Below are 27972 nucleotides of genomic sequence, written 5' to 3'. Positions count from 1 at the left end.
TCAGCAGGTCTGACTGCGTCTGTGGAGAGGGAAACAGGGTTAACATTTCAAGTCCATATGACTCTTCTTCAGAGTTCAAACCTCTGCTCCGAAGAAGTCATACAGACTCAAAACTCTGGGGAGATTTTCCCCATGTCGGGCAGGCCGTGTGGTTGCGGGCCCGATCGCCACCTGCGATTGGGTCTGTGCCGCCATTTTACACAGGTGGGCCCAATTAATGCCCATCCAGCATAGTTCATGACTCCCGAGGATGGCAGGTGTGGGTGAGCAGCAGCGGGCATGCACAGACCGCCGGGTCCAATGGCGACCCGGCAACCTGCTTAAATAAAGGCCTGGCAGCCATTGCAAGGCTGCTCACAATGGCCGGGGCAAAGGCACATCAGAGGGGCAAAGTACATCACGCAAGTCCGGAGGGTAGGCCATCGGGGCAAGCTAGGCCGGAGAGTAGACCATTGGGGAAAGGTCAGGCCGGAGGATAGGGCAAAAGGGCAGTGTGCCCCTCGTTTCTCTGAGGAGTGCTTAGCTGCCCTCCTGGAGGAGGGCGGGAGATCCTTTTCCCGAGGGACTGGAGGCGGAGGCCTCCCCACCTGACCAAACGTGCGTGGGAGGGGGTGGCCGAGAGTGTCAGCTCCGTTGATGTGGTGCGGCACACATGGCTCCAATGCCGCAAAAGGTTCAACGACCTCCTGTGCTCGGGAAGGGTGAGTACCATGTTGTCTCAGGTCATTTAATGCAGCCGTCACCGTTTCCCCGCAAACCCGCCCCCCTCGGGCAACTCTGAGTACAGTAACAGCATTGAATCCTTCGCGGCATGTATCCCCGATGGGTGTGTCAGCAGATATTGCCCATGCCTCGTTCACCCTGAGAGGGTTGAGCTAGGATGTGTTCTGCATCCACAGCATGTGTGACACTGACACCCAGAGTATAGAATGGGGTTGAAAGTCAAGGATCTACACCTAGGGAGAGTGCTGGAACTGGGAAGCCTGTCAAAGTCAGAGTGGTAGCATGCTGGGAGGGGAGCTTCCAGTTGGCGGGGCACCAATCCATCTGCTGGTCTTTGCTAAGCAAGGAGACACAAGCACGTGGAGCGCAAAGTGACACCTTATCGTGCCAAATGTGAAGGAGGCAGCATTTGGGTAAGGGTAGGGGGGTGGTCAGCTGTGGCTTCTTTGCGTGAGTGTACGGCAGCTGTGGGATGATGAAGAACTGGAGTCCTGCAATGTTCCGCTCTGGCTGGGTTGGCAGGGATGCGATGGAAATTCAGGTGCAGGCTGGACTAATCAATGCTCCTCTCTCCTTTTCAGGAGAAGACTACACACAATTCTGCAGAGCAGAAATGGACTGGCGGAGGCTAGGCCCAGTTGGCGATCCTAACAACTTACAAGTAGTAGGCCATGGAGCTGGAGAGGCACCATGCCCCCAGGTTCACCTGTGGTGGTGAGGCTGGGCTGCCACAGGGAAGTATGTTTGGCGAGCACTCAGGACACCTTGTGTGTCCCAGAAGCCATGGCACTGCTGAATGTTCAGTGATTGAAGTTTGCAACATGGGTTGAATATTGATTATAGAAGGATGAGCACATAATGATCCAGGGGAGAGGCATGCAAGTTAGTTACAGTGCAGACAATCAAATTTCCTTTTTCTTTATTTCAGCGTCACCAGAGCAGGGCCAGGAGGAGGAGGCAGAGGGCCCTCCTCTCACTGCTGAGGCCCCAGAGGAAATCACGCACCAGCACCACACCATCTCAGCCAGGAAGGCACCAGCACAGATACAAGCACCTCGGTGGGAATTAGATCTTCGGCTAGTGTCCCGGGGCACAGCGGTCAGGGCACTTCACACTCGCTTGAGGTGTGGGCAGTGGATACCCAGGGTGCCAGCAGTCGGAGGACTGCTGGGGACCAGGTACAGGCTCGGTCGGTGGCTGATGATATGCCTCTGGAGTCATCCGTGAGGCATCAAATGCTAGGAGTGCATAAGGGTTTGCAGGAAGATCTGGCGGAGATATATGAGGCTGTGCATGGCATGGTGGCCGTGCTGGAGGAGTCCACGTGGAGCATCACCGATGCAATGAGCCTCATGGCTGAGCGCCATGCTTCCTCTATGGCGACTCTCATGGAGATGTTCCTCCAGGAGTCCAATCAGGGCCTCCTGGGGTTGTGCTCGGAACTACAAGCCCTCACAGCGGCACTGACCTCAGCTATGTTGACGCACATTATAAGAGACAAAATGAATTGGCATATGAAATATTCTCTTCCGTACCAGAGTTAAATAAAAACTGTTATCAAATAGTAAACTCACAAAAATCTTCATTAAGAAACAATTTACGTGATCTGTTGCTCTGTTTTACAGATGGCTAAGGTGAGTTCAGGGAGGGGACAGAAACCTCCCATGGAGCAAAACCAGCAGGAAACCTCGCTCAGTGTCTCAGCATGTAACCCAGCAATTTGTGTCTCCACACAACCAAAGAGAGAGGGAAAAAAAGATAAGGGTTTGAAAGAGGAAATAAAGAGAACCTGTCCTACATCCAATAATGATAACATTTGATTTTATATGTTCCAATGTACATCTTTTTAATAAGTACAGAAAATGCACGAAATACTCAGAAGATCAGTTTACCTCCAGCATTTCCTGCTTTTATTTCACATTTCCAGCATCCACAGTGTTCTGCTTTTATTTTTTACCTTGAGATTAGTCACTGAAAATCTAATTTTTCTTGGTACACATTGCAAATAGTTTTTTATGATTAAGCCTGCCAAACTAAATCTTTCAGGAAAATGTAATCTAAATATTAATGAAATTTATTCTGCACAGATCAAGTACTTCTACTGCAAGACCATGCATGCCAATAAACTTAGAATTATTACAGTTGTGCTACAGTTTTGACAACCTGCATCGATTGGTTGCAGAACTGAAGGTCACCAGATAATATCTCTAAGCACAAATCAAAAGATGCAGGGGTAAATTCAATATCCCCTGAGACAGTCGCATAAATCACAGTACACAATTATCCCACGATCTTTGAATACTACCTGCTCATTTCAGTGATTTTAGCATCAGCCAACACTACAGTGCTGTTGATTGGCTGACATATCAGCAGGGACCAATATTGTGAGTGGCTAACCTGAAATGCCTAAGGCTGACCTACACCTCAAAAGGGAGGTGCACTGCAGCTGGAGCAGGTGCTAGCAGTCATGCAGGAAGTGAATCTGACCTGGGATACAGTGTAGAATGGCACAACATGGGAGAGTGGGCTCTAAAATATTTGGGCGCTGCACTAGAGGCCTTGGTGGAAGATGTGGAAGGGAGGAGAGATGTGTTCTATCCACAAGGGACCAGGAGGCCCTCCAAATACAAGCTCAAAAAGCAATGGCAGTACAGACTTGTGGAGATCAATGCCATGTAGGAATCAAATCCTGAGGATATGGATGCAGTGCCACATCCTGGTCAGTGATTGCATCTTCAATTTCCATATTCTACCGACTGCACCATTAAGTTCAGCTACTCTTCAATTTACCACTCACCCACCAACAATCTCTATCAATCAGTACTCATTCTTATGCTCTACCACAGCTTCACGTATGCGTGCACATGCACAACACGCTCGGCAACGCTTCCACACCAATAGCTCAACTTACACACACTACTCAACTGTGACAGCCGCATCTCCAAAACAGACTGCACAATATTCACTAACACTCTTCTCTGTCCCTTGCAGGACAAGGTGGCCCATGACCAGATGTAGCAGAAGCTAACCAGAGCGGATAGGCATGCCAGCATGTTTTTATCTCTGGGCAGGAGATGGAGCTGGTCATTGTTGAGGTGGCCACTGCTGGAGCCATGGCTTAAAGAATCATAGATGATGGCACCCTCCTATCTAATCCTCCTCCTCATTCTACACTCTCTTCTGATTTGCAAGCTGCAGATAGTGTAAACATGCACCCCTTACTTCTTTTCCCATATCATGTCCTTATCTTGTGTCTTGCTCCTTCCTGATATGCAAGAACTTCAATCTTTCAAGCAATGAAGGAACAGCATGAAGACAGTGAAGAAGAAGATGGATTGTCACTTGGTATCACAGTTGCGACCAATAGCTCAGATACTAACGTTGCGCATAATTTAGAAGACAGCACAGAGGTGGGATCTGCATGTGGTGAGACTGTGCCTGAGCATCTTGCAACCTGGGCGGTTGCAAGGGTTGCATAGATACCAACTCGCTGTTTGGCAAGACTGCAGATGGCCTCTGTTGCAGAGGACTCAAATGAGGACTCCAATGAGGTAGGCTACAGAAAAAAGTTGATGCAAATACTCAATGAAACACTTGGTGTATTGGTAAGCTTGAAGTCAATGTCAAAGAACATCGAGTGTCAGGCGTCAACTCGATACAAGGCTTTGTGCAGAGCTTGGAGCCCATCATTTTCGGTGTGAATGTGGTGGCCAACTCCATTCGCACAGTTTGGAACAAACCATATATCTAATAGCCAATGTATCAGTTTCCGCTGCAGCACAAGCAGTACCCTCCCAAAGTTTGAGTGCAGCAGTGGAAGCTCAGACTGCAGTCATGCAAGCTCAGACAGCTGCCATCATAGCTGTGGATTACAGAGCGCAAAGGGGCTTGTAGGATGTCAGGACAATTCAGCAATCTGTTCTCCAACAGGTTACCAGGATTGTTGAGGCACTGCTCCAGGGGAGAGGCAGTGAGAGCATGAACCTGCTGTTATCTCTCAGGAAGGCAGAGTTCATGCTCCCGTTCCTGACACTCTAGCAGTGCCCTTGCTGTTGCCAGTCAGCCAGCCAGCTCAGGCTGCTGTCACCCATGGTGAAATGGTGCAGTATTCATCCAGGCCTCCTAGATCCAGAGCTGCATGAGGTTGTCCTCCAAGACCATCTACAGTCTCTTTTGCAGAAAGACAGCAGCCTTCCAGCAGCAATAAGGATGCACTGTGTATAAGGACCAGGACAGGCAAAGAAACATAGAACACAGGCACTAAGAATGCACAGCGGCCATTAGTTGGCTCTTGTGTGCAAAATGGAATGATTCTGCTTATAAATTTGGTTCGGAATTGTTTTTGTAGTGGCTTTTATTTTTATATTGTGGACAAGCAGACAATGTGACAGCTAGTAACAGAGGGATGTTAAGGTGCGGGATCCTTGGTGAATAGGCAATTGAAGTTACAGGCTGGAGTAACAGGTTGTTCACATCAGAACTGAGGGGCTACCGTGCAGGTATATTTCTTTAACGTGCCAAAGGCTCAAGTATCTTTGACTGTACAACCACAAGTTGATGTATGTCACCTGCCAGCCAGTGAGTTACTGGTAGCTCACTGGAATGAGTCCTTCAGGGACAAACTGGATGGAAAAGAGCTGACTAGGTTGCCTTCTTTCTTCCTCCTCCTCAACTGCTCATCATATAGCTGGTGACAAGTGCTGTCCCCTCAGGATAGCAGGATTGTGGAGCTTGCAGAAAACCACCATGAATCTTGTCAGCTGCTCTGCAGGGCTCCTCTGGAGCAGCTCAGGCAGCTAACGTTGTTTTGGCAAGCCAATGGTCTGTTCTATCACATTTCATGTGGCAGCATGGCTCTCACTGTACGTACGCTGTGCATGCTATGCAAGGGCTGCACACCAGAGTCATGAACCATGTCAGTGGATTCCTTGGCGTGGTGGTCCAAATGCAACTGACACAGTGGACTGCCATAGGGTACACAGCACTGAGCTGCAATATTCTTTGCTTACAACCACACACCAGCAGCATACTGAGGGAATGGAATTCCTTCCGGTTTTGATAATATAGAGCAGCAAAGCAATGTGCCAATGGCACCCTGCTCCATGGGATAGCAACTGTAAAAATGTTACCTGCGCTCTCCGCCTGCTAGTCTCTGGCAAGAGAGAATGAAATGTAGTTAGCCCTATTTAAATAGAGCGTCAATGAACTCCTTATGATACAATGGGTGGCAAACTGTGACATGTTGCAAATAACTCCAGTTCCAGCCTAGAAAGAGACAGATGTGTAAAGGTGTCCCTCACAGCCACTAACAATGTGGTCCTGGCCTAGTTTTGAGGTTTCAGCTGTGGCTGGAGCAGGTGGCAGTGAGGATGCAAAATCTGAAGCACTGACATCGTCTACATTGTTCCTCACGTAGGTTTAGTTAGAAGTGTTCTGAGAGCACCCTTCTCCCCGTCCTCTTCCAGAGCTTGCCCTCCTCTGCATAGTCTGATTGTTCATTCTACAAATCACGTTGTGTTCCAAGGACAGCACCTAACAGTGTAACAGTATCTGGGGGCAACTGTTTGTGCAGAAGCTATGAAGTCAACGCAAACTCCTTGAGCATCTGCCACACCACTCCCTGTAGACTTCTGCAACTTGAAACAGTAGAAAGCGTCAAACACTTGTAGAATCATAGCAACAACTGAAAGAAATCAACCAGCAAATAAGCGGAACATAGCTGATGATCCATTTAAAATAGCACTTGTGCAGGGGCTCTTCCTGCTGCTGAACACATGCTCAACTGCGTGAAATTAAGAGAAGAGGTTAGCTAGAGTGTTGAACCTCAAAATGGCAATGCTGGCGCCATGTGAGTTTCACAGTGATTGGTGTCATGATCTGCCTGCTCTGCATACTTCCAGCAAGTATTCACTGCATGTATACCAACATCCTTCCCTAGATAGCATCTGGCAAAATTCTCCGCAGAGATGTACAGGGGCACAATGGATGATATTTTTCAGTATCTAAAAATAGATGCTAGGATCCCAGTTTCTCACTGCATTCTTCTTACCTGCCCCGCAGTTTCACTGCTTCAGCAAACTTCCTTTCATCCATGGCTTTTTGTACCTCCTGAGTCTAAAATAGCATTTCAAATAAATAAAATGTAAAAATTACTAAATCCAAACTATTGATATTATAATCACATTTTACAACTAGAATTTGCATTTATATAGCATCTTTAATCTAGCAAAACTTTCCAACGCATTTGACATATGCATAATAAAACAAATTTGACACAGAGCCGCACAAGGTGATGTTAGATGACTGAAATGAAAACAGAAAATGCAGGAAAAACTCAGCAGGCCTGACACCGTCTGTGGAGGGAGAAATGGAGTTAACGTTTCGGTCCATTTGGCCCTTTTTCACACGGACTCGAAACATTAACTCTGTTTCTCCCTCCACAGATGCTGTCAGACCTGCTAAGGTTTTCCAGCATTTTCTGTTTTTATTTCAGACTTCCAGCATCCGCAGTATCTTGCTTTTATCTGAGATGACCAAAAGCCTGTTCAAAGAGCAGGCAATTTAAGAAGTGCCTTAGAGGAAACCGTTAGGGGCAGAGGGGTTTGGGGAGGTATCACAGTATCTTTGCAGTGAAGGAGGAGACCATTCAACCCATCAAGCCTGCACTGGCTCTCTGAAAGAGCGTCCCACATAGTCCCACTCCCCTGCCTTATTCCTGTAACCTTGCAGATTCTCTCTTTTCAGGTAGCAATACAATTCCCTTTTGAATATCTTGATCGGACCTGCCTCCACCACCCTTTCAGGAAGTTTGTTTCAGATTCCAACCACCCTCTGGGTGAAAAAAACTCCAGACCTTGTACCTTGGTAGCTGAAGGCACAGCCGCCAATGGTGGAGGAACTAAAATATTCTTCACACTGCTAAGGCTTCAATTTCCTGCATGATAGTCTCAACAGGCTGGCTGACTGAGACTGGAGCAATATCTTCAGCCATCAAAGCATTTCAAACACTGAGTAATCAATTTTATGGGCCATTTTAGTGATTTCTTTCTGCATTTTTCTGTCTAATTTGTGTGGTAAATATTTAATGTCATATCTAGTTGTACAGTGAAATGAGGGAAATAAATGTGAAGAAATTCTTTAAAAGATTTAACTGCTTTCCATTTGGAATAGTCAATTTAGAATAAAATATCATAAATGCTAAGTGTTCTGCTCATTATTTTCTTAATGCTACCTACCAACAGAACTTACTTCATTCCCATTTCAGTCAATATCAGTTAAATATTAGGTAAGTACTCATTTCAGTCAATCATTATCCTCTTCAACCCATCCTCCCTCTGCTGAGAATGCATGAATTATCTCAGAAGTCAAATTTTCAATTCTAGAATGACAAGGACCACAAGTGCATGGAAACACTACCACCTGTAAATTCCCCTCCAAGTCACGCCACCCTGACTTAGAACTATATTGCTGTTCCTTCACTGTCACTGGGTCGAATCTCTGGCACTTCCTTCTTAACAGCACTGCTGTACCTATATCACACAGACAGCAGTAATTCAAGAAGATAATGCAACACACAACAACCTTTCCAAGGGCAATTAGGGATGGGCAATAAATGCTGGCTTCTGAACAGCTGTGATATGGTAGATCAGCGAGATGGAAGTACTCATAATTAGATGGCACAGAATATCAAATCCATTAGTTGCTTCTTTGTAAAAGTACATGATGATGGATTTTAACATGGAGGTATGCATTCTGTTTGGTCATTTTTTGTCTCAACAATGTTCTCATTTTAGATTTGAGATTAGTGTATGCAATGATATTCACACAAATGATTAATGATTAAGGCATCACTGCTGCAAGAGTGAGCAATTGCCTACAAATGATTCCTGGAAATCATTCTACCATCTGTAAAATACTCAAAAAGTATTCATGTTTCATTGAGATCAAGATAGCAAACACCTGTTGATGAAATAATCTAAGCATAAAAACGTTTTTGAAACCCAAGCTTTGAAAACAAACTTTGCCTCACAACCTGAGCTTTTCTTGCAATATTGCCAAACAAGATCACATTGCATGGCCTTATCCTGCTTGCAGACAATGCTATTGGTTCATGTTCACTACCTACCATCTGTACACACTCCATTAGGGGAACTCGGATGGCCTGGTTCCCAGACAGTGACACAACACAGGCTGGAGTCTCTGGTGAAGCTTCTAGCAAGGCAAGCACAGCCTCTACTCCCATTCTACTGGCCTATGTCACAGGAGAAACACAAAAGCAACATTAAGGCAATTTTTTTTTTCCAAAAATGAACTTGCAGTAAAAAGACACTTTTTACATCCTCAGGGAGTCGGAAGTATGTAACAGTTGATAAATTACTTTTGAAGGGAGGAATCTGCAGGATTCTGATGGGGAAAAAGGCAGAGTAATTGGGCTAGTTGGATAGTTCTTTCAAAGAGCCACCAGAAGCATCATGGGCTGAATGGCTTCCTTCTGTGTTGCATCATTGTGAGTCAGAAATTTGTGAATAGCAAAGATGCACAAATAGATGGGACAGAGGTCTAGCAGCTTGTTTTGATGTTGTTAGAGGAGACCTAAATGATATTTTTGAAAAACCAACTTGTGCAGGACACCAGGAAGGCTGAAAAAAGATGATTCAGTCAAGAAACAATTTGGTGGTTTGAGCTGCTCAACTTTTAAATGGAACACTGTGGTTGATTTGGAGGACACATTCTTTTACAATGTCAGAAGCATTGTGCTAAAAAAATTCTAGGTCAGCAGTACTAGGCTAGGATCACATCCCCTTATGAAACGGAGATCAAAAGCTGATCCAATTGAAGTGCTTCAAGATTTATAAAGCACGATACAGTAATAGGGTGGATAGAGAGAAACTATTTCCTCTGGTCAGTAAATAAGATTGTAACTTTGTCAGGAAAAGCATCTTCACACAAAGGATAGCGGAAATCTGTAACTCCACTGTGGCCCCCCCCCCCCCCCCCCCCCCCCCCCCCCGCCCCACACACACAAAAAGTAGTTGGGATTAGGTCAAATGAACACATCTAAACTAAGGTTGCTACGCAAGATTACAGGGCGCAAAGATTACAGGACGTAAAGGTTACAGGACCATGGATGGAATGATAGATGGAGTTAAAATGAAAATTGAGCATAAAATAATTTAATGGAAGAACAGGTTTGAGGAGCTGTTCCTAAGTACTTTTTGGAGGATCAGTATTCTCTCTGTCAAACTACCCAAGTTGGTACAAGAAAGATGGATATTTTTACTCACCAGGATTCGATCGAATGCAGAAGGCGTACCTCCTCGTTGTACATGCCCCAAGATAGTCACACGTGTGTCAAAGCCCAGCCGTTTGACTACGAGCTGTCAGAAATTGTTGTGAATGTAAAATTATCTGCAGTAGGCTTAAAAGATGAAACTGACAAAACCTGTTAAGAGAGCTAGCACAAGAGAAGGGAAGCCCAACAGAATCAATTTGCATGCTTGTATTTCACACTTGTACATGTTAGCCATATGTTTAAGGTTTGCCCATTATAGCACCATATTCTGTTTGATTTAAATTTGGTAATCCCCTAATAACCAAAATAATCTGAAACTTTTGAAGTTACAGAACAGAAGTCTGAAGATTGATGTATTGGGTTTATATAAATAGGACTAAATGATCATAGCCTAAAAGTCAAATTTCACTTGAAAGTGGAGATATCACATTGCCAAGAGAGGTGACATTGCATGAAACACATTAATTATGTTATCTTTTCTTCAGTTTGCTGTGAAAGTTAGCTTACCTATTTTAATCTCCATAAATTCAGTGACATCCGCTCTTACAAGGTTCGGGGGGGGGGGGGGGGGGGGGGGGGTGTTGGCGGGGGTCTTAGAAAAGCCAAATTTATGAGCCAAAGTGGCCGCATTTTTGGGCTAAAATGCCAAACCAGTGACAAACTGTCATTGTCACTTGGGAATGTTTGACAAAGCCTAAGGTAAGATCCATCCACTTGGTAATTCTTTTGCAATCATCTTCAGCCATAAGTGCCAAGTGGATGATCCATCTCAGTCTCCTCCTGAGGTCCCCAACATTGCAGATGCCAGCGTTCAGCTAATTCAATTCACTCCACATGATATCAAGAAGCAGCTGAGCGCACTGGACACAGCAAAGGCTATCGGCCCCGATAACATCCTGGCTGCAGTTCTTAAGACTTGAGCTTGAGAACGCCTCTAGCCAAGCAGGTCCAGTACAGCTACAACATCGACATCTACCTGGCAATGAGAATTGTCTAGGTATGTCCCATCGACAAAAATCATGACAAATCCCATGGGCCAATTACTGCCTCATCTGTCCACTCTCAAAGTGATGGAAGGTGTTGCTGACAGTGGTGTCACATGGCATTTACCACCAATACTCAGTCAAGGTTACTCAGCTCCAGACCTCATTACAGCCATGGTACAAGCATGGACAGAGAGCTGAATTCTAGCAGCAAGATCACAAGACATAGGGGCAGAAATTAGGCCATTTGGCCCATTGAGTCTGCTCCGCCATTCAATCATGGCTGATAAGTTTCTTAACCCCATTCTCCCGCCTTCTCCCCGTAACCTTTGATCCCCTTACCAATCAAGAACCTATCTATCTCGGTCTTAAATACACTCAATGACCTGGCCTCCACAGCCTTCTGTGGCAATGAATTCCAAGAATAACTACCCTCAACATGAAGGCAGCATTTTATTCTGTGTCATCAAGGAGCCCTAGTTAAATTGAAGTCAATGTGAATAGGGCTTTCCACCGGCTGAAGTCATACCTAGCACAAAAGAAGATAGTTATCATTTGCTAGTACAGAACTTGAGTACTGCTGAACAAAAGATTCATACTGTCAAAGCTCTTGGTCTTGCACTCATCAGGAATCATGTGGAATCACAAATAATATTGGAGACTATGGGTGGAATTTTCCATGCCTGCTGGCGTCGGGCGTGTTTGGTGGCATGAGCAGACAATAAGGCCAAAAATTAGTCTCATGAGATTGTGAACCTCATTATAATACATATGCATATCATTATAACACAGTTTGCCAGAATCATCCCCCCCACGCTGGATCATCCGAGCACGCCGGCATGATTGCACACCAACACATTTCACAACTGAACATAAGCCACGTGCACCCGGTGAACTGCACTTCGCTCAGGACTTTGAGACTTGTTTGCCTACCTTGCTTCAGGCAGCACTCACAATCATCAGCACCAGGCAGTACCTCATCAGTTTTAGGGGGTTTCACCAGCAGGTCTCTACCAACCAGAGCAGCTGTAAGGCTGAGGTGGTTTCTCAATGGATGCAGGGCTAGGGTTTGCTTGGGAAAGGAGAAGAATTGAACTCAGGCAAGAGGAGAGGCTACAGGGTTAGGGCATTACTGGGGAAAGTGGAGGGTATCCCAGGATGTGTGTGGGGGCACATGTTGATTTGTGCAAGTGGCATCAAGAAGGTGAGGGCTGAGGCGGTAGTCTCCAGAGGAGATGCGAGTATGTGAGAGAGAGTGAGTGGTGATGTCCCTTGAGCTGGCAGTGAGTGAGATGCCAATTGGTTTCAATCTTGACTCACAAAAAGAGCTTCACTACTTCCTTACCTACTTTTCATAACCTTCTTTTGAGAAATGCGATGAATCTCAAAGTCGACTTGCATCTAATGATATTCTTATTTTATATTATCAAATCAATACGTTACAAAAGAAAAGGGAAAGTGAACATTACGTGACTCAGTCATAAGCTAGTGAGAAAAATACAAAGCAGGCAAGCTGATTCGTGCATATGTTAATATAGTAGTAAAGATACAAGCTACACCATCACAGGCCTGGTTAAAAAAACTTACAATTGCTTAGTCAAAAGTAGTATCATAAGACAGAAACATATACATTATAGGCATGTTTAATTACATATATTTAAAGGTCTAATTAACTGGCAGGAATAGGAATCTTGTCAGTTTCATTAAGCAATTTTTATTTTTTGAGAAATCCCAAACATTTAATCCTTTTTAATTCAAGTTGTAATAATATTGTTGTTATTCAACTAAAGCCACCTTCATAACATCTGTAACCCAAGGAAAGTTATCCTTCCTAAGTACCCTCCAGTTTATATGATTGCCTTTTGTTGGACACAGGGACAGATGAAATAAGACAATTTTAATTGCATCTGCCATGAGAACTGACAGGTTAAGGGGTGAAATACCCAAGAAATGTTTTATATTTCAAATTATTTAAAATGAACATATATGCCATAAAGTTCAGTATAATCTCAATCTCTAAAATAGATATTTTGTAGCACCAATAACAGGAAAGCTACCACACAGAAGTACACATCTCTGGAGTTCAACTCCTGCAGGACCACATTATGCCTCGATTATAGTACCGAGGAACAAAATATCCCATTACCTAGAAATTCCAAAAAGATTATTGGGAGTGAAATACTTGCCACTGTGCATTATAAATTATTGCTGCAATTTCACCTGTAGAATTTCAATTTTTCAAAGTAAGTTTTTTTTTAAATTATGCTTTAGATGTTATGCACTACCAATAGTCCCAGAGGAATGGGATATCAGGATTCAGTAGCTGTAAAAGGTGCAAAAGCTCCTTCCCCAACCTTCCAGGCAAAAAAAAAATCTACCGATGTAATACATGCAGCCTCTGACCCTTCCTTCATGATGCACAGGATGCGTGCTGGAGGGAGGAAGAGAGTGGAACAGAAGACACAATTACATCCTGGCACAGCCTAACGAGTTTTTTTTACCTATTTATCACATGCAGTATTTTGTTTTGAAAGGCTAAATTTCTCAATTTCGATTCAAGATACATGCACATGCAATAAAAACAGAAAGTGATGGAAAAACTCAGCAGGTCTGGCAGCATGTGTGGAAAGTGAAACAGAGTTAACATTTCGAGTCCAATATCACTCTTCTTCAGAACTCTGTTTCCAGCCCTTTGTTTTTATTTCAGATCTCCAGCATTCACAGTATTTTGCTTTTATTTACATGCACATGCAATATTTAGCTGATTCAATCTGTACTGCTCATAACATTGCCCATAAGTTTCTCCATGACAAAACAGTGTACAAGTATGACATCACTCGACGAAAAGCCAAAAAAAAACACAACAAATACAAATGGGAACACTACGGGTCAAACTCTTCTTTAAAACGTAGGGAAGGATAAGCGCATGCGGCAGTAATGTTGCAATTACACAACAAATGCTTTCCAAATGCAAGCAGGAAAAAAAAGAGTAGCATTGCAGCAATTGGTCAGAGCAGGAGTTGTACCACTAGGAGGTCAGTACTCACATCCTTAATCATGTCAGATGTTATAGGTTTGTTGTAACAATCTATCGCCCCTTCCGAAATAATTATGATATTCAGCCTTTTCTTTCGGGCACGATTCTGAGGGGAAAAATAAAGAATATATGATACTACATCAACATTCAGGCATCAGAGCACATTCCACCATTATAGTTTCCTTCCCAAGAGTCTTCTTGTAGAATGGAAATTGCTGCACTCTCTCTGTTTAATGACCTTCTTATAAATAAATAGAAGAAATCTTTTTAAATCTCATCATCTGAAAGTGGTAACTGCACTCAGAAGAGCAGAAGAATGCACCAGGAGTGAAACTATTGGCAGCTTATGTGCTCCACCTCTGCCTGATTTTTTTTTTCTCCAAGGTACTCACATCCTTAACAATACTGGAAGAAACTGATTTTCCTTGTCTGTCAATGGCGCCTTCTGCAACTATGATAATGTTCAACCTGGTGCCCCGAGAACGGTTCTAAAGAACGTAGAAAGAAACACTGGAAAAATGAACACTGTTATTTTAAGAGTACAACCACCATTTTATTTTCCAAAGGCTGGTCCATCAAAACATTCAATTTGGCTCCATATGGTTTGAAATTGCACATACGGCATTATTCCTTTGTTCGGATCGTTTAATGAGAGTTTATTTTAAATGATAGCAAAGGTAGGAATTTCACACAAATATATCAATTTCACCATAACTATCGTTCACTATCATTTCTTGATCAACAACTAAAATATTTTTTTTACAGGAACACTAAATATGACGGTCTTGCAGTAAAGATACCAGTTAAGAAGAAATGTTGATCAATTTACAATGTAAGTACATCTTCTTGCATTCTACAAGCAGTTGGAAAGAGTTAGAAACTTCTATTAAGATCAGAATTTGTTAAGGAACAAGGTGGAGAAATAGGTTGACTGTTTTTGGGATTCTGTAAAATTCATAATCAGTAAATAACCAAAAACAGAAGTAAGCCTATATTTAACAGTACAGCTCAAGTTGGCATCTCAAGGGCTCAATATGGGAATTTGCCATCTTGACTGGGCAATGACGAAGTGCGGAAAAAAAATTAGGCTTTTCTCGCTATTTGGGAGGATAGGGAAACAACAGCAATATAAACAATTAAACTACAGAGCGTTATCTCGGGAAGTTCCTCAAATATCTTTTGGACCCAATGGATATCGGCAAAATACATTAGCAAATGACCTTGCAGCAACTTAACACTTTTATTCAATGAGGCACTGCAGAAGAATACAGGAAGCATAAGAAAGCCTAAACAAAAGTGTTTTGACAAATTAGGCTAAAAAGGTTAAGTTATCATAGTGGGAGAGTTAGAAGGAATGGAAAAAATTGGTCACAAAGAAAACATATCTTGAGAAGATTTTTGAATGCATGGAAGGAGAAGCAAGGTCTATGCAAGTTTGGTGAAGGAGAATGGGCAGGAATCAATGGCAAGGGAGCAGAGTTTATTGCAGTGTCTGAAAGTGATAGCATTGGACTTTCTATTGTTCAGCTGGAGTGTAAAATCACAAAAAAGGTGGTTGTGAGGATAAATGACGTTGTGGAAGTCATCCAGCTGGACATGGGAGTCAACACCCATGCCCGAGCAGGGACATATGTTCAAAGCTAATACAACTTTAGAACTGAAAAAGACACAAAAACCACAGACACACCCACACACCTCCAATACACATACATGTGTAGAACAATCTTCTAGATAGAGAAGCAGGAGCACATTGTGATCTCTTTGGATTAATGGACTATGATGGACCAAATAAGCTTCCTCATTTGTAATTATTATGATGTTGTGATGTCACCAGAAGGGAGAGGAGAGTTCCAAAGAGAGATGGGCAACAATTGAATGACACAAGTGACTTCATTACAATCAACATAATTAAAAAATGATGATGGACAACAATGAATATCTATAAAAAATGAACTGTTTGAGATGAATCAATAGTGGGTAAAATATGTTCTAAGGACATGTTCATTTCAGAGATCCAGATGGCCTCCCAGATCATGAGAGTAACTCAATCAATTACAAAAAACATCTAGGGCTGGATTTTCACAAAGTCAAGATGTACCATGTACCTTTAAAAATGGCCAGGACCAGGATGTGAAAGTCCTGTCCCCATTTACAACAAATCCCATTTTTGCCAGTAGGGGAAAGGGGGCAGAGCATGAATCATACAAGAGGGAAATACAAACTCAGCAGGGCCATTTGAACCTAGAGTTGAGTTCAAGTAGGCCCCATTTTGTCGGTTACAAGGGCCTAAATGCAGTGTGGGAGTCGTGAATTTGTGGAGTATACGCAAATGCTTTTGAAGGGCCGATGAGGTCTGTTTAACTGTCATGATCGCAAGTTTAAATCCCCCACTCTTCAAACTGAAGAGGGGGGATTTTAAAAAGAAATAGCTGCAGCTGTCAATGATTGTTAGAAAAAAAAACTCTGCTGGACTGTCTTGACTGGCAGGCCAGCTGGTGTAGAATCTGTTTGAGCAGTTTCAATAGATATTTGTTGACATTTTCCCAAGGGCTATTCATTGGCCAGAATTTTCCCGTCTGCGATTTGGGGGCGGGGCCCACTCACCGACGGGAAAATAATGCGGGATGACGTCGAGAGGAACTCCCGATGTCATCCCGGCCCCTTTAAAGTTTTAAGAAAGCGGGTGGACAGCGAAATCAGCTGTTCGCCTGCCGACCCATCAATGGCCAATTGAGGCCATTGATAGGATCATTATGGTCATTGAAAAACATGCCTGTCCAACCTTAAGGCTGGCAGGCAGGCCAGGAGCCCCAGCAGGCTTCTGAAAAAGCATGAAACCTCATCCACTGGCGGGATGAGGTTTCATCTCAGTTTTTAAAAAGTTTATTAAAGTTTCACTCATATTTATTAATATGTTCCATCTCGGGTGACAGTATTACATGAGGGGGACATATTAATCGTGTTTTTCTTTCTCTATTTTAAGAAGTTTTTAAACATTCAGCGCTCTCTCTGAGACAGCACTTAGTCTCAGGAAGCAGTGCGCATGCGTGATAGAGCGCACTTTGACAGATGGGGAATCCCTCCACCCCCTGCACAGGAAGCACATAGCACTTACTGTTGGGCAGGCCGCTGGGCGGGCCTTAATTGGCCTGCCCACGTAAAATGACAGCCAGCCCCTTTTCGCCGGCAGAGTTCGGCTACTCGCCTGCTACCAAGCCGGTGGGGCCCACCCGCCCATCAAGGTCAAAATTCTGGCCATTATGAATGCTTGGCTGGTTTCAAAAGCCACAATTATCACATTTGGGGGCTCTGAGTTCACATTTTATTGGAAATTTGAAGAGGCTATTAAAAGATTGAAGGTATGAACAGAAATGTATTTGTTTTTATAAGAGACTAACTACTCAAGGAAATTTAAAAGCTTTGATGCTTTCATGAATGGGAGGTTTTTTATGCTATCAGACTGTATAGTGAGAGTTGTATTAAATTTTTTAATTAATTTTTTCTCATCTCCACATAGCTCCTGAGGTCTGCCCATGGTGGATACTGGGTATTGAGTCATCATATGAGGAGCCATTAGTTGGCATCGAGTTGACATGTGAGATATGAAGGACCTTGGGTTTGAGGGGGAGTGGAAAGAGAGAGGATATGAGGGGTGTGAACTAGAGGGCTTCAAATCGTCTAAAACAACTGGAAACAAGTCCCAGAGAACCACAGTGGGCCATCTAACTAACCTGCTTGGGCAGCTGCCTTCCCCAGTGTCCTCAAAACATTTGCTCCCAGGGTTGGCACATCTAACCCTATCTTCTGCCTCCCCTGGAGTGAAAATCTCATGATTTGGGGAACTTTTTACCGAGGCAGGTCTGCAGTCAGGAAGTTTCCTGGCTCGAGCTACTTACCTCTGTAGCCAAAAGTCAGCTTTGAGATTAACTCCATAGCTTTAGATGTCTATCTCTTGCTGGTTTTATCATATATAATCTAAATAAATTGCGCTTCTAATTTATATTGATCTGCAGCTGTAAAATATTTATGTAAAATGTTGGTAGCTTTAGGATAGATATTCATAGGAATTTTGGAATTACTTTTCTTATCAACATAACGTCACAATGCCTGATGGAAACTTTGCAGTGCTGTATGAAGTAGTGCCATATAATACTGAATAAAGATAATTGTCAGTGTACTTCTTAGTCTGACAATAAGTTACATTGTGCAACAGAATTAAGATCTCTGCTAAAAGGGAACAGTCCTCCTAGTAATTTTAGCAAAAAGGTTGGTGTAACAAAATAACACTATTTCGTTGTTTGTAGTTAGACTGGCTTTTTGTACTTCTTTTCCACAAGAAGAATTTCACACCCTAGCGCTCATTCATCTGCAACCAAAATCTTTTGTCAATAACAGAAAAAACAGAGTTTCAATCATAAAAACAAAAGTGAATTCTAAATACTCACATTCTGACCCAGTGGTCTATGTTGCCTGTGCTACTCATTGGCATCATACACCGTAAGATATCGTCTGTGTAGTGGCTATCCTATATAGTTTGGCATGTACACCAATTTCAAATTCAGTGTTTCTACAAGGTCTAGGACATCTTAAATGCTTTACTGAAAATTTTCAGCAAGGTCATGCCTTGCTCTATAGTTTTTTACCTCCGAGAGTTTCTGGCACATCTGATCCTCCCAGCCATCTCCTGGAGGACTTTCAGGGATGAATACCCAGTCTGCACCACAGGCCAAGGCACTTACTAGAGCTAGGTACCTAAAAGCAAGACATGCTTGAATAAATTTTATTAAAGTTTTCCAATAACAGCAACATGTTGATCTTAAAACTATCGGTCAAATGTCACAAACAAGTTCAATTGCTCACCCACAGTGTCTACCCATCACCTCCAGCACAAATGTCCTCTGATGGCTGCAAAAGAATGTTGAAAAAGTTACAGAGTGAACTACTTTATATCTTCTCTTTCATATCTGCTTCCACAATTTACAAACTGGAGTAAAAGCTTGAAGATTATTAAATATTTTGCAAAATTTCAAAATAATCCTAAAAATCATTTTTTATATTTAAAAAACATTGTACGACAATTGTCATAAATATAATGCTCTATTTTTCAGGCAAGCATGTGTGGTGGGGGTTAGTGTTCTTTCATCTACCAGCAAAAAGCACACAAATCAAAAGAAACGTGACGTTCCACTTGCGTTTGAAAAACAGGCGAGACTGATTTAGGGTCTTGCAGATTGATTCTATCGGTACAGAAATATAATTGAATATCTAAACTAGTGACACCTTCCAAGTGCATGATTTTCTGGGCTGCCTTCAACCTGCTCGCCCCTGCAGGCAATTGAAATTTCAGCCCGTGGGGTGCTTGAGGTGCTGACTTCTGATACATTGGTACCGCTTCTCTTCCCAGTCTACAATTACAGAATGCTGGCCCCAGAACACACCTTCAAGCTCAGCAGGTGTAGGCTGAGTAGCCTCTGATGTAAAAGGATCAAGTGTCTGCAATTTCTAGGCACTTTTCCAGTTTTGGTTCGTTTGCCATTATTGGGCAGCATACGAAAAGTTTTGTTCCAATTTGGAATTCATAAACAGCGACAGACCTATTCCTGAGCTGTCAGTAGGAATCGACTAGGCTGATCTTTCAAATTATACATACATCATAAATATGCCTTGTAAAGACAGCCCTGGATATTCTTTCACTTAAAAAAAAAAATTAAACTTGCAAAAAAGATAAGGCACATGTGGTAGAGTTTTCTGCACCGTACATGTGAAATATCATATTTTGCACCAACCAACAGCTGCAGTACAGGAACATTTATTTTGTCTACAAAAGCAATGTAGGGAGGGGAAAGAAATAGGGCACGGGCCCTACAAATGCTGTGCCTAAAATGTTACTGCCTCTAGCATTTTTACACATTATATGTGATGTACTTGTTTCCAACCATCACATGAAATGCAACACTATGAAGTGAAGTGCATTTGATCGAGGAACAGGAGTTCTTTTGTTGTAAGCAATTATTTAATATATTCCCAAAGCTTATAGATACATTTTCTTTAATATAAAATTGCTTTTCTAACCATTAAAGTACAATTATTATGTATTGCTGGGTAAAGGTTGCTGGAGCAAAAACTGCTTTTCCTTGGTTTTGCAGTGTTTTTGAGCCATTTTCGCTGATACCTAGGAAGATTCTGGACAGCAATTGGGGGCGGGGGGGGTGGGGCAGTGGGCAGGGGGGTGAAATCAGGAGATGGGGTGGGAGAGAGGTGTTAGAGACTAGCAATATGTGAAAACAATCTTATTCATAACTATTGAGTTACAGAAAGAGCACTGGATAGCTATAGATCATTGTAGATTGTATTGGTATTGACAAACAACACAATGGGCAGAATTCTTGGCTCGTCGGATGGCTGTGCGCCTGACCTGGACGTGTGCAAAATGACGCACGATAATGTAGGGTGACCGTCTTGACATCGCGTACTCGCGTGATATTTCGGTCGGCAGGCGAGCGTAGAAGTCGGCAATGCGCTGCTGACAATTAAGCAGCCTATTAAGGCCCTTCATCAACTAATTGACAGGAATTTTTCATTGTCTGTCCAACCGTTCGGTTGGCGGGTGGGTGAAAAGGCCAGGAGGCCTTTCCATTTTTGACGAAACCTCATGCACGGGAGGGATGAGGTTTCATCCAGTGATTCAAAAAAAAACTTTTTGCACTCATATTTTGCATGTCCCTGCTCTTGTGATAGACACATGAGGGGACATGTTTTCATTATTTAAAAATTCTTTATTTTTATTGATGAAAATCGTCAGCTACCCGAGGCAGCTCTGTGCCTCAGGGAGCTTGTACTGTGCGCACCCGCAAACTTCAGCTCTTGCACTCCTCCCGGCCACAGCGCTGAGCGCACATTTCACGCTGGCTGGCTGTTAATTGGCCAGCCAGCGTGAAATCGCAGTTGGGGCCTAATCGCCGGCAGCAGTCCATTTCGCAGCTGCTCCCGCTCAATGATCGGGAAATCCTGGCCACTAGATTATAATAAAAGCAGAAAATGCTGGAAACACTCAGCAGGTCTGGCCACATCGGTGCAGAAGGAAATAGAGCCAATGGGATAGATTTTTAAATGAGTACAGGGTCTGTATTGGAGGCAGGCAGCCAATTGAGGGCAATTATTTTCATCAATGGGCTTAATGGACTGGGGTTTTCAGTCAGCAATGCAGAGGATCCAGTCTCAGCCAACATGGTTGATTCAGAGCAGGAAGTGAGATGGGGCAAATGGGAGGCATAATGGATCATGTGAGGGGCCTCCCCCGCCCCCAACCCATAGATGCTAGGCCTCAGCTGCAGGTATTGGCTGTCTTCTGCAGGGGTTGGCCCTTCAGGATCACAGCCAGACAGCAGTGGCTTTTTTTTTTAAACCAGACAGAAAAAAGACTTTACTGTCCTTGCTGCTCACAATTTTCATCTTCAGCTCGGTAGCTCCCACCTTGCCCAGTGGGGCTGCCTGTCAGAGTTTTGGAAGGCTTCCCACCGTGGCTCCAGTGTTGGGAGCCAACCCACCATCCCTAATTGGACAGCAAGGCCAATCCACGGACTTTAATTTGCTGCAACTTTCAAAATCCCTGTGGTCATGCCTAAAGCATGCCATGCAGGATTGGGGCCCAGAGCCCGCATTTCCAGTTCCTGACTCCGATTGAAAATCCAGTCTAATATCTCAGGTCTGTGACCTTGCATCAGAATTTGAACACTTATAATCCTTCTCTCTGTACTTGAATGAGTTATACTGGAAAACTGCAGCAGGAACTTCAACAATGTGCAGTGCCACCTAGAAGGACTGAACAGGAAGAGAAGGATATTACCACATTCAAAGTGGTATTGCAATAAGTACAGTCATTGTAAAATCCACAGTAAGTGTACAAGGCCTGAGCCCACAACTGGAATATTGTAACTCATTTTAGTGCAATAAAAAAGGAATGGACAAGGTTGAGCATAGATTCACATGAACATCAGTAAGGCTGAGGGGTCACAATTACGAAGGGTGTATCTTATGAAGCTAGGAATAGTTCCACTAGCATTGCGAAGATTAAAAGGAAACTTGATAAATGCCTTCAGGATTACAAAAGGTCTTAAGGTCACAGTAATATTGTGGCAATAATCACTGCTTATTATGGAACAATTTGGGTGTGTTTTTCAAGCAATGTACAATGGAGTTAAGTTGAACAGTAAAACTTGTGATCACAAATATTATTAGTGATCACCTGAAAACACCTGTACCCACAGCAAGGTGCCTCTAGTTACACTTAATATTTTTATTACACTTACTAACACTCTTGAATCAATGGACATTCAGTACATTACCTGAACCACCTTGCAGGTGGAATTATTGATCACTTTGGCAATACCTAGAAAAAGGAGAACATTCTACCCTTTTTCAATTTATAAGTGGTAATTCTCAAATGGTTGCTGCATGAAGGAATAAAGTCCTCTTAGACTGAGATTAAAAGAAATGTGCTCAATTGGCCTGAAAGATGCCGTAGAACAACAGTCTGCTAGATTCCTGTGGAAGACTGAAACACCCCAGATAATGGGAGGATTATCTACAAACAAATATATGAGCTTTAAGGAAGCTACCTTCGATGCCAGCCAATTCAATGTTGCCTTGAAACCAAACTAAATTAATGTAGCCTCTGAAATGGAATGTGTAATTAATCATGTTTTCCCTCAAGCTATTATACCCTATAATTTCTACATCATGTTCTATTACATAAAGAGTCAGCCATAGTTAAGTGGTGGCATTGTAACAAGTCAGAAGATTGTGGGTTCAAATCCCACCCTGGAGACTTCAGTACAGAAGTTAGACTGAATCTCCTGTGCAGTACTGAGCGAGTTGCTGCCCTTTGGGTGAGGCTTTAAACCTAGCCTGCCCTCTCAGTGGATATAAAATATGTCATAGCATTGTTCAAAGAAAAGCGGGGGAGTTGGCTTGGAGGATAAAGGGATGGTAGAGGAAAGGAGTTTGGGGGCAAAACGCAGCAGAGGCAATTGAACAAATGATCTCTATCATAATGTCACAGAAGCTCCCTGGACTTGTTGGAGGCGAAGGTGAATAGTAGAGGGGAATGAGGGTTATGGAGTTAACTGGCAGTAAATTATCTTTGCTCATGGACCTTAAGGCAGGAGGAGAACACTGATTATAATAACTCCTCTTCTAGAATAATTGAGATGAAGTTCTTCAATTTCCATGGAGATTGTTCTGATTTCCCACCATAACTTCAGACCATCAAGAAAGCTGGTGTAAATGAGCATTATTAGTGATGTTTGCCTGATGATTCTATGAAACTTAAAGTTATACAGGAGATCAGAACAACCCTTTGCAAAAATACTTGGCACTGAACCATTAAGTAGCCAATAACAATACATATTGACATTATGCATTTCAAAGCATCATATTGGAGGAAGAATCTTATACTATATATACAATTGAGTCCAGTCAAACAATATTTTTGTGTATAATCTACTGGATGGAACTTATGCATCACAGTAAGAAATCTTACCACAAATCATTGGTGCTTTTTGCAACAGAACAGACAACACATTTTTTACAATGAATAAATTGACCATGAAATTGCATAGCGGTTCTCACGGTCTCCAATTGTAACTCTACTGGAAGACCAGCAGAACTCTGCAAAAAAAAAGCGAACATTTGGCTTGACATGGTTACGCTGGGCATCCACTTCTTTTTTTGAGGGGCTTCTGTAGGTCACCCACTGGAGTTACAGCAGGTGACTTCCCTATGGAAGTTGGGGATATATAATTAATTTCAGCTCTAAACCATTAGACCGTTTAGACTGTTGTTTCCATTATGGGGAAGAACAAAAAGAGAGACCATTAATACATGATAGTCACCAAAAAAAAACAATCAAATAAGGAATTCAGAAGAAATTTCTTTACCCAGGGCGATGAGAATCTGGAACTTCGCCACAGGAAGTAGTTGAAGTGAATAATATTGATGCATTTAAGAGGAAGCTAGATAAGCACATGAGGGAGAAGGAAATAGGTGGTTATGCTGATAGATGAGGAAAGGTGGGAGATGTTTCAAGTGGACAATAAGCTCTGGTATGGACTGATTGAGCCAAATGGCCTGTTTGTATGCTGTGTTTTCTATTTAATTCTATGTTATTAACTGATCAACAAACTGCCAGTTCTAACTGGACAGTTCCTTTCCACTCCTAGATTTACCTCTGAGCAGTGGTCATGATCGCATCCACCACTTCAATAATGCGATGCAAAGCAGAGTCTGTACCAATGGTCATATCTGTCCCGCAGAAATCATTGTCGATAGACCCAACCATGCCTACAATGTTTAAGTGGCTGTACTTATGAGCTGTTGCCTCATCAATTTTACCTAAGTAGGCAAGAAGGAAAAATGCATTACAAGAAATCATTTGAACACCTCAACAGTCAAGACAATAAATCCAAGATGCAAGTAATAATTCAGAGTAATTTTCATCCGATAATTCGTAATAACACACGTACACAACAACAGATGGATTACACACATTGTAAAAGTATATTTTTCTTTAAGCCTAGTATTTTTGGGCTAAATCTTAAATCCCTAAACCAGTTGGGTTGGGGTCATATCCCAGGTTAAAATGCAAAAAAATTTGAACAGGAATTGTGGAAACCAGGCTGATCATTTAAATACTGTAATGGGACTTCATTTTCATAGTCCTGCTATTTTTAAGCACAGCCAGCAGGTTGCCCAGGCCTCGGAAAGCTCAACAGCTTAAAGGCAGTGAGAAGAACTGAAGCCATTAGGTAACTGCCCTTATAGCATTGCTTGTGGGCCAAGAGGAGCAGGCCCAACCAACCACTCAATGAACCATCAACCCCCATAGTCCTCTCCCCTTCCATACCAACAGTGTATCAAGCAGTATTTACTCATCAATAACTTTAAAAATGTTCAATTTATGCACTGATAGGTACAGTCAGCTTTCAATCACATTGCAGTCTTGGCCCAAATATGGACATTAATGATCTAAATTCCAGAGGTGGAGTGAGTGTGACTGCCCTAGACATCAGGAGCTACATTTTAAGCAACTGTTACCAAGGAATCTTTGTAAAACTGAAGTGAGTGGGTATCAGGATGGAAAATTCTGGCTGGAGCCATATTCAACACAAAGGAACATTGTTGTGGTTGGTGGAGGCCAATCCTCTTAGCCTTAGAACATTGCTACAGGAGTTTCTCAGGCTGGTGTCTGAAACCCAATCATCTTCAGCTGCTTCTTCAACGACATTCCCTCCATCAAAGTCAGGAGTGGGGACGTCTGATGATCGCACAGTGCTCAGTTCCATTCACAACCCCTCAAATAATGAAATAGTTCATTATTGGCAACTCACCAAGGCTTCATCAGCACCACCCAGACTTACAACTTCTCCCACCTACAAGGATGAGGGCTCTAGGGGAATGCGCACACTACCTTCTAGCGCATATCCCCTTGGAAATATATTGCTGTGCATTCATCATCACTTGATCAGAACTGCCCACCTAATAGCACTGTGTGAGCACCATATGGCCTGCAGCGCACTTTTCAAGGACAACTAAAGGTGGGCATTAAATGCTGCCCATGACTAGACCAAAGAACAAATAAACAATTTTTTTTTACCGAGTGTACTCTCTCAGCAAGGTCCATTCACCCATAATACCAGTGCTCATAGGCCTACATGGACCAAGAGCCAACAGCACCTCAATTCTAAAATTCCCATCCACATGTTCAAGGTGCCCTATAGTCCAACCCATCCCTATCTGAAGTGGGCGGTGTAAGTGCTGCCCGACTCGCCAATGCAAGTGTCCACATGCTCCTAACCCGGGAGTGCCAGAGCTGTCTATGAAAGTAATGTTAGCTCTGTGTCTTGCCTGAAGTTAATAGTGTGAGTGACACTGACTGGATCAAATTACACAAGAGACCTTGAATTACACTCTAAAGACATGATCAAATTACAGATTCCAGGCTCATTCTCTAGGGGAAATGAGGTCCTCCAATTGATTTTGGCCAGATCTCCATGTTCCTCAAGTTTCCAAGTTCCTCTGATCACTCACGCAGTTCTCCATATATTTTTAAATTCTCAACAACATTTTCAAATTCCTCCAAGGCCTGGCCTCTCTCTCTAACCTCCTCCAGCCACACAACCCTCCGAAATATCTGCACTCCTCTAATGCTAGCCTCTCGAGTGTCCTCAATTATTCTTGCCTCACCATTGGTGGTTATGTATCAGTCTCTGCTTGTAGTGATCACGTAGATGTATTGATCAATTTTTAGATGGTTATGCATAGCTGCCTAGGCCCTAAGTTCTGGAACTCTCTCTCGAAACCTCTCTGCCTTTCTTTCCTCCTTTAAAGATGCTCCTTAAGACCCACCTTTTTGACCACACTTTTGTTTACCTGTTCTTATATCTAATGTGGCTTAGGGCCGAATTTTGTTTTATAATGCTCCTGGGAAGCTCCTTGGGATATTTTATTATTGTTGTTCTCCATGTCAGGACCAATTTCTCACCTGAAATAATCCAATATTACTGTGCTGAACTGTAATCTTAATGGTCAAATTCCAGAGCACAATTTGAGAACTTGAACTGACTCAGAACTGGGGGCACTATAAACTGACATAAATAGACAACTTAAATGTTCAGTGGCACATGAAATAGTGGTTAGCAATTTGTTCAAGCTGTCAGGGTTTGAGTTGACAACAGCACATTTACCTTCAGAAATCATTTCAACATACTTTCATGAGTTCACTTTTTAGTATCTTCTTAGGAAAATAATTGGGACTGATACTGAAGTCCACTGTACTAATCAATATAAGTGAATGCAAAAGTATGGCCATGTGGTTTGGGCATCTAAAAATTGATCAATACATCTACGTGATCACTACAAGCAGAGACTGATACAAACTGATTTCACTATAAACTGGCCCAATATTTTTTTAAAAATCAAGTCGTGTGGGATGCTGCAGGCAGAGTTCAAAATGAGTGTACCAAGTTAATATAGATATCGAAACACAATTAAATTTTTTACCATAATAAATTGGTTAGTACTTCCCCACACTCAATAATCACTTCCAGCAGTTGGCTACCTCATTGGTGGGGCTACTGTTGGTTCACTTTTTTTTCCTAAAGCTTATTGAAATTAAAGGCTTTCGATAAATTTGAAATCTCATTATTAAAAGCTCGTGGGTCAAATTTGTGAACCAAGTTACAGCAAACCATAAATATCACAGAATATGCAATAATCCCAAATTTATTTATCTTCTACAGCAGCAAGCCAATAGTTACTACCAATAGTTATTACTTAGTATTTTCTAAGGATTATTCTTTAAATTTACCATTATAAACACTATTCATATTGCTTCTAGTCCACATCAATACTAAAGAGACCTTCACACAAAAGTGCAACTGGCACTAAAGGCAAAAGACGACAATTTTACGAGGATTATCATTAAACAGAATACTAATGTACATCATACATGTCAGACAAGCAAAGGGAAAATCCACAGAACCTCCGTACAAGGCCTACCTTCTTCGATAAGTTCCTGTAGTAGTCCTTTCCACTCTTCACGGAAGAGGTTTGCACCAGTTAAGCTACCATCTCCACCAATCACACACAGATTTGATATTCCATGCTTTGTGAGATTATGGGCAGCCTGCTTACGACCCTCACGGGTGCGGAAATCTTGACAGCGTGCGCTTCCGATAACTGTCCCACCCTGAAAACAAAGCACAAATTGTCTGGTAATCTTCGTCAGGTGTTATAGTGAGAGTTCAGAGCAGCCACTATGTTGAAAATGTACAAAGCGAGTCAAATCGACATGAATTTACTTGGCTTTTCCTACTGTGAGTCACATATTACAGAAGAAATCAAAGAAAAAGGAATAAGAAAGGCAACAAGAGAGTATC

The 27972-nt window shown here is 42.6% G+C and overlaps 1 protein-coding gene across 7 annotated transcripts in view; it reads right to left on the bottom strand.

Annotated features, from left to right (window-relative positions):
* pfkpa (phosphofructokinase, platelet a) overlaps positions 1-27972 on the bottom strand; it is a 127971-nt gene that overhangs the window by 45763 nt on the left and 54236 nt on the right. For all 7 annotated transcript variants that reach the window (XR_005942559.1, XR_005942560.1, XM_041183332.1 and 4 more), the window contains 8 exons: positions 27593-27782; positions 24262-24427; positions 18896-18940; positions 18679-18787; positions 14046-14141; positions 10008-10100; positions 8849-8974; positions 6773-6837 (listed from right to left, as the gene is read on the bottom strand). Coding sequence is in view for 5 of the 7 variants with exons in the window: in XM_041183332.1 (XP_041039266.1) it covers positions 6773-6837; positions 8849-8974; positions 10008-10100; positions 14046-14141; positions 18679-18787; positions 18896-18940; positions 24262-24427; positions 27593-27782 (890 nt within the window). In the remaining 2 variants the exon portion in view is untranslated. The remainder of the gene's footprint in view (positions 1-6772; positions 6838-8848; positions 8975-10007; positions 10101-14045; positions 14142-18678; positions 18788-18895; positions 18941-24261; positions 24428-27592; positions 27783-27972) is intronic.

Source organism: Carcharodon carcharias, chromosome 3 (genome assembly GCF_017639515.1).
Source record: "Carcharodon carcharias isolate sCarCar2 chromosome 3, sCarCar2.pri, whole genome shotgun sequence".
In the NCBI taxonomy this organism is placed as follows: domain Eukaryota; kingdom Metazoa; phylum Chordata; class Chondrichthyes; order Lamniformes; family Lamnidae; genus Carcharodon; species Carcharodon carcharias.
This window is presented reverse-complemented; position numbering and strand designations above follow the sequence as displayed.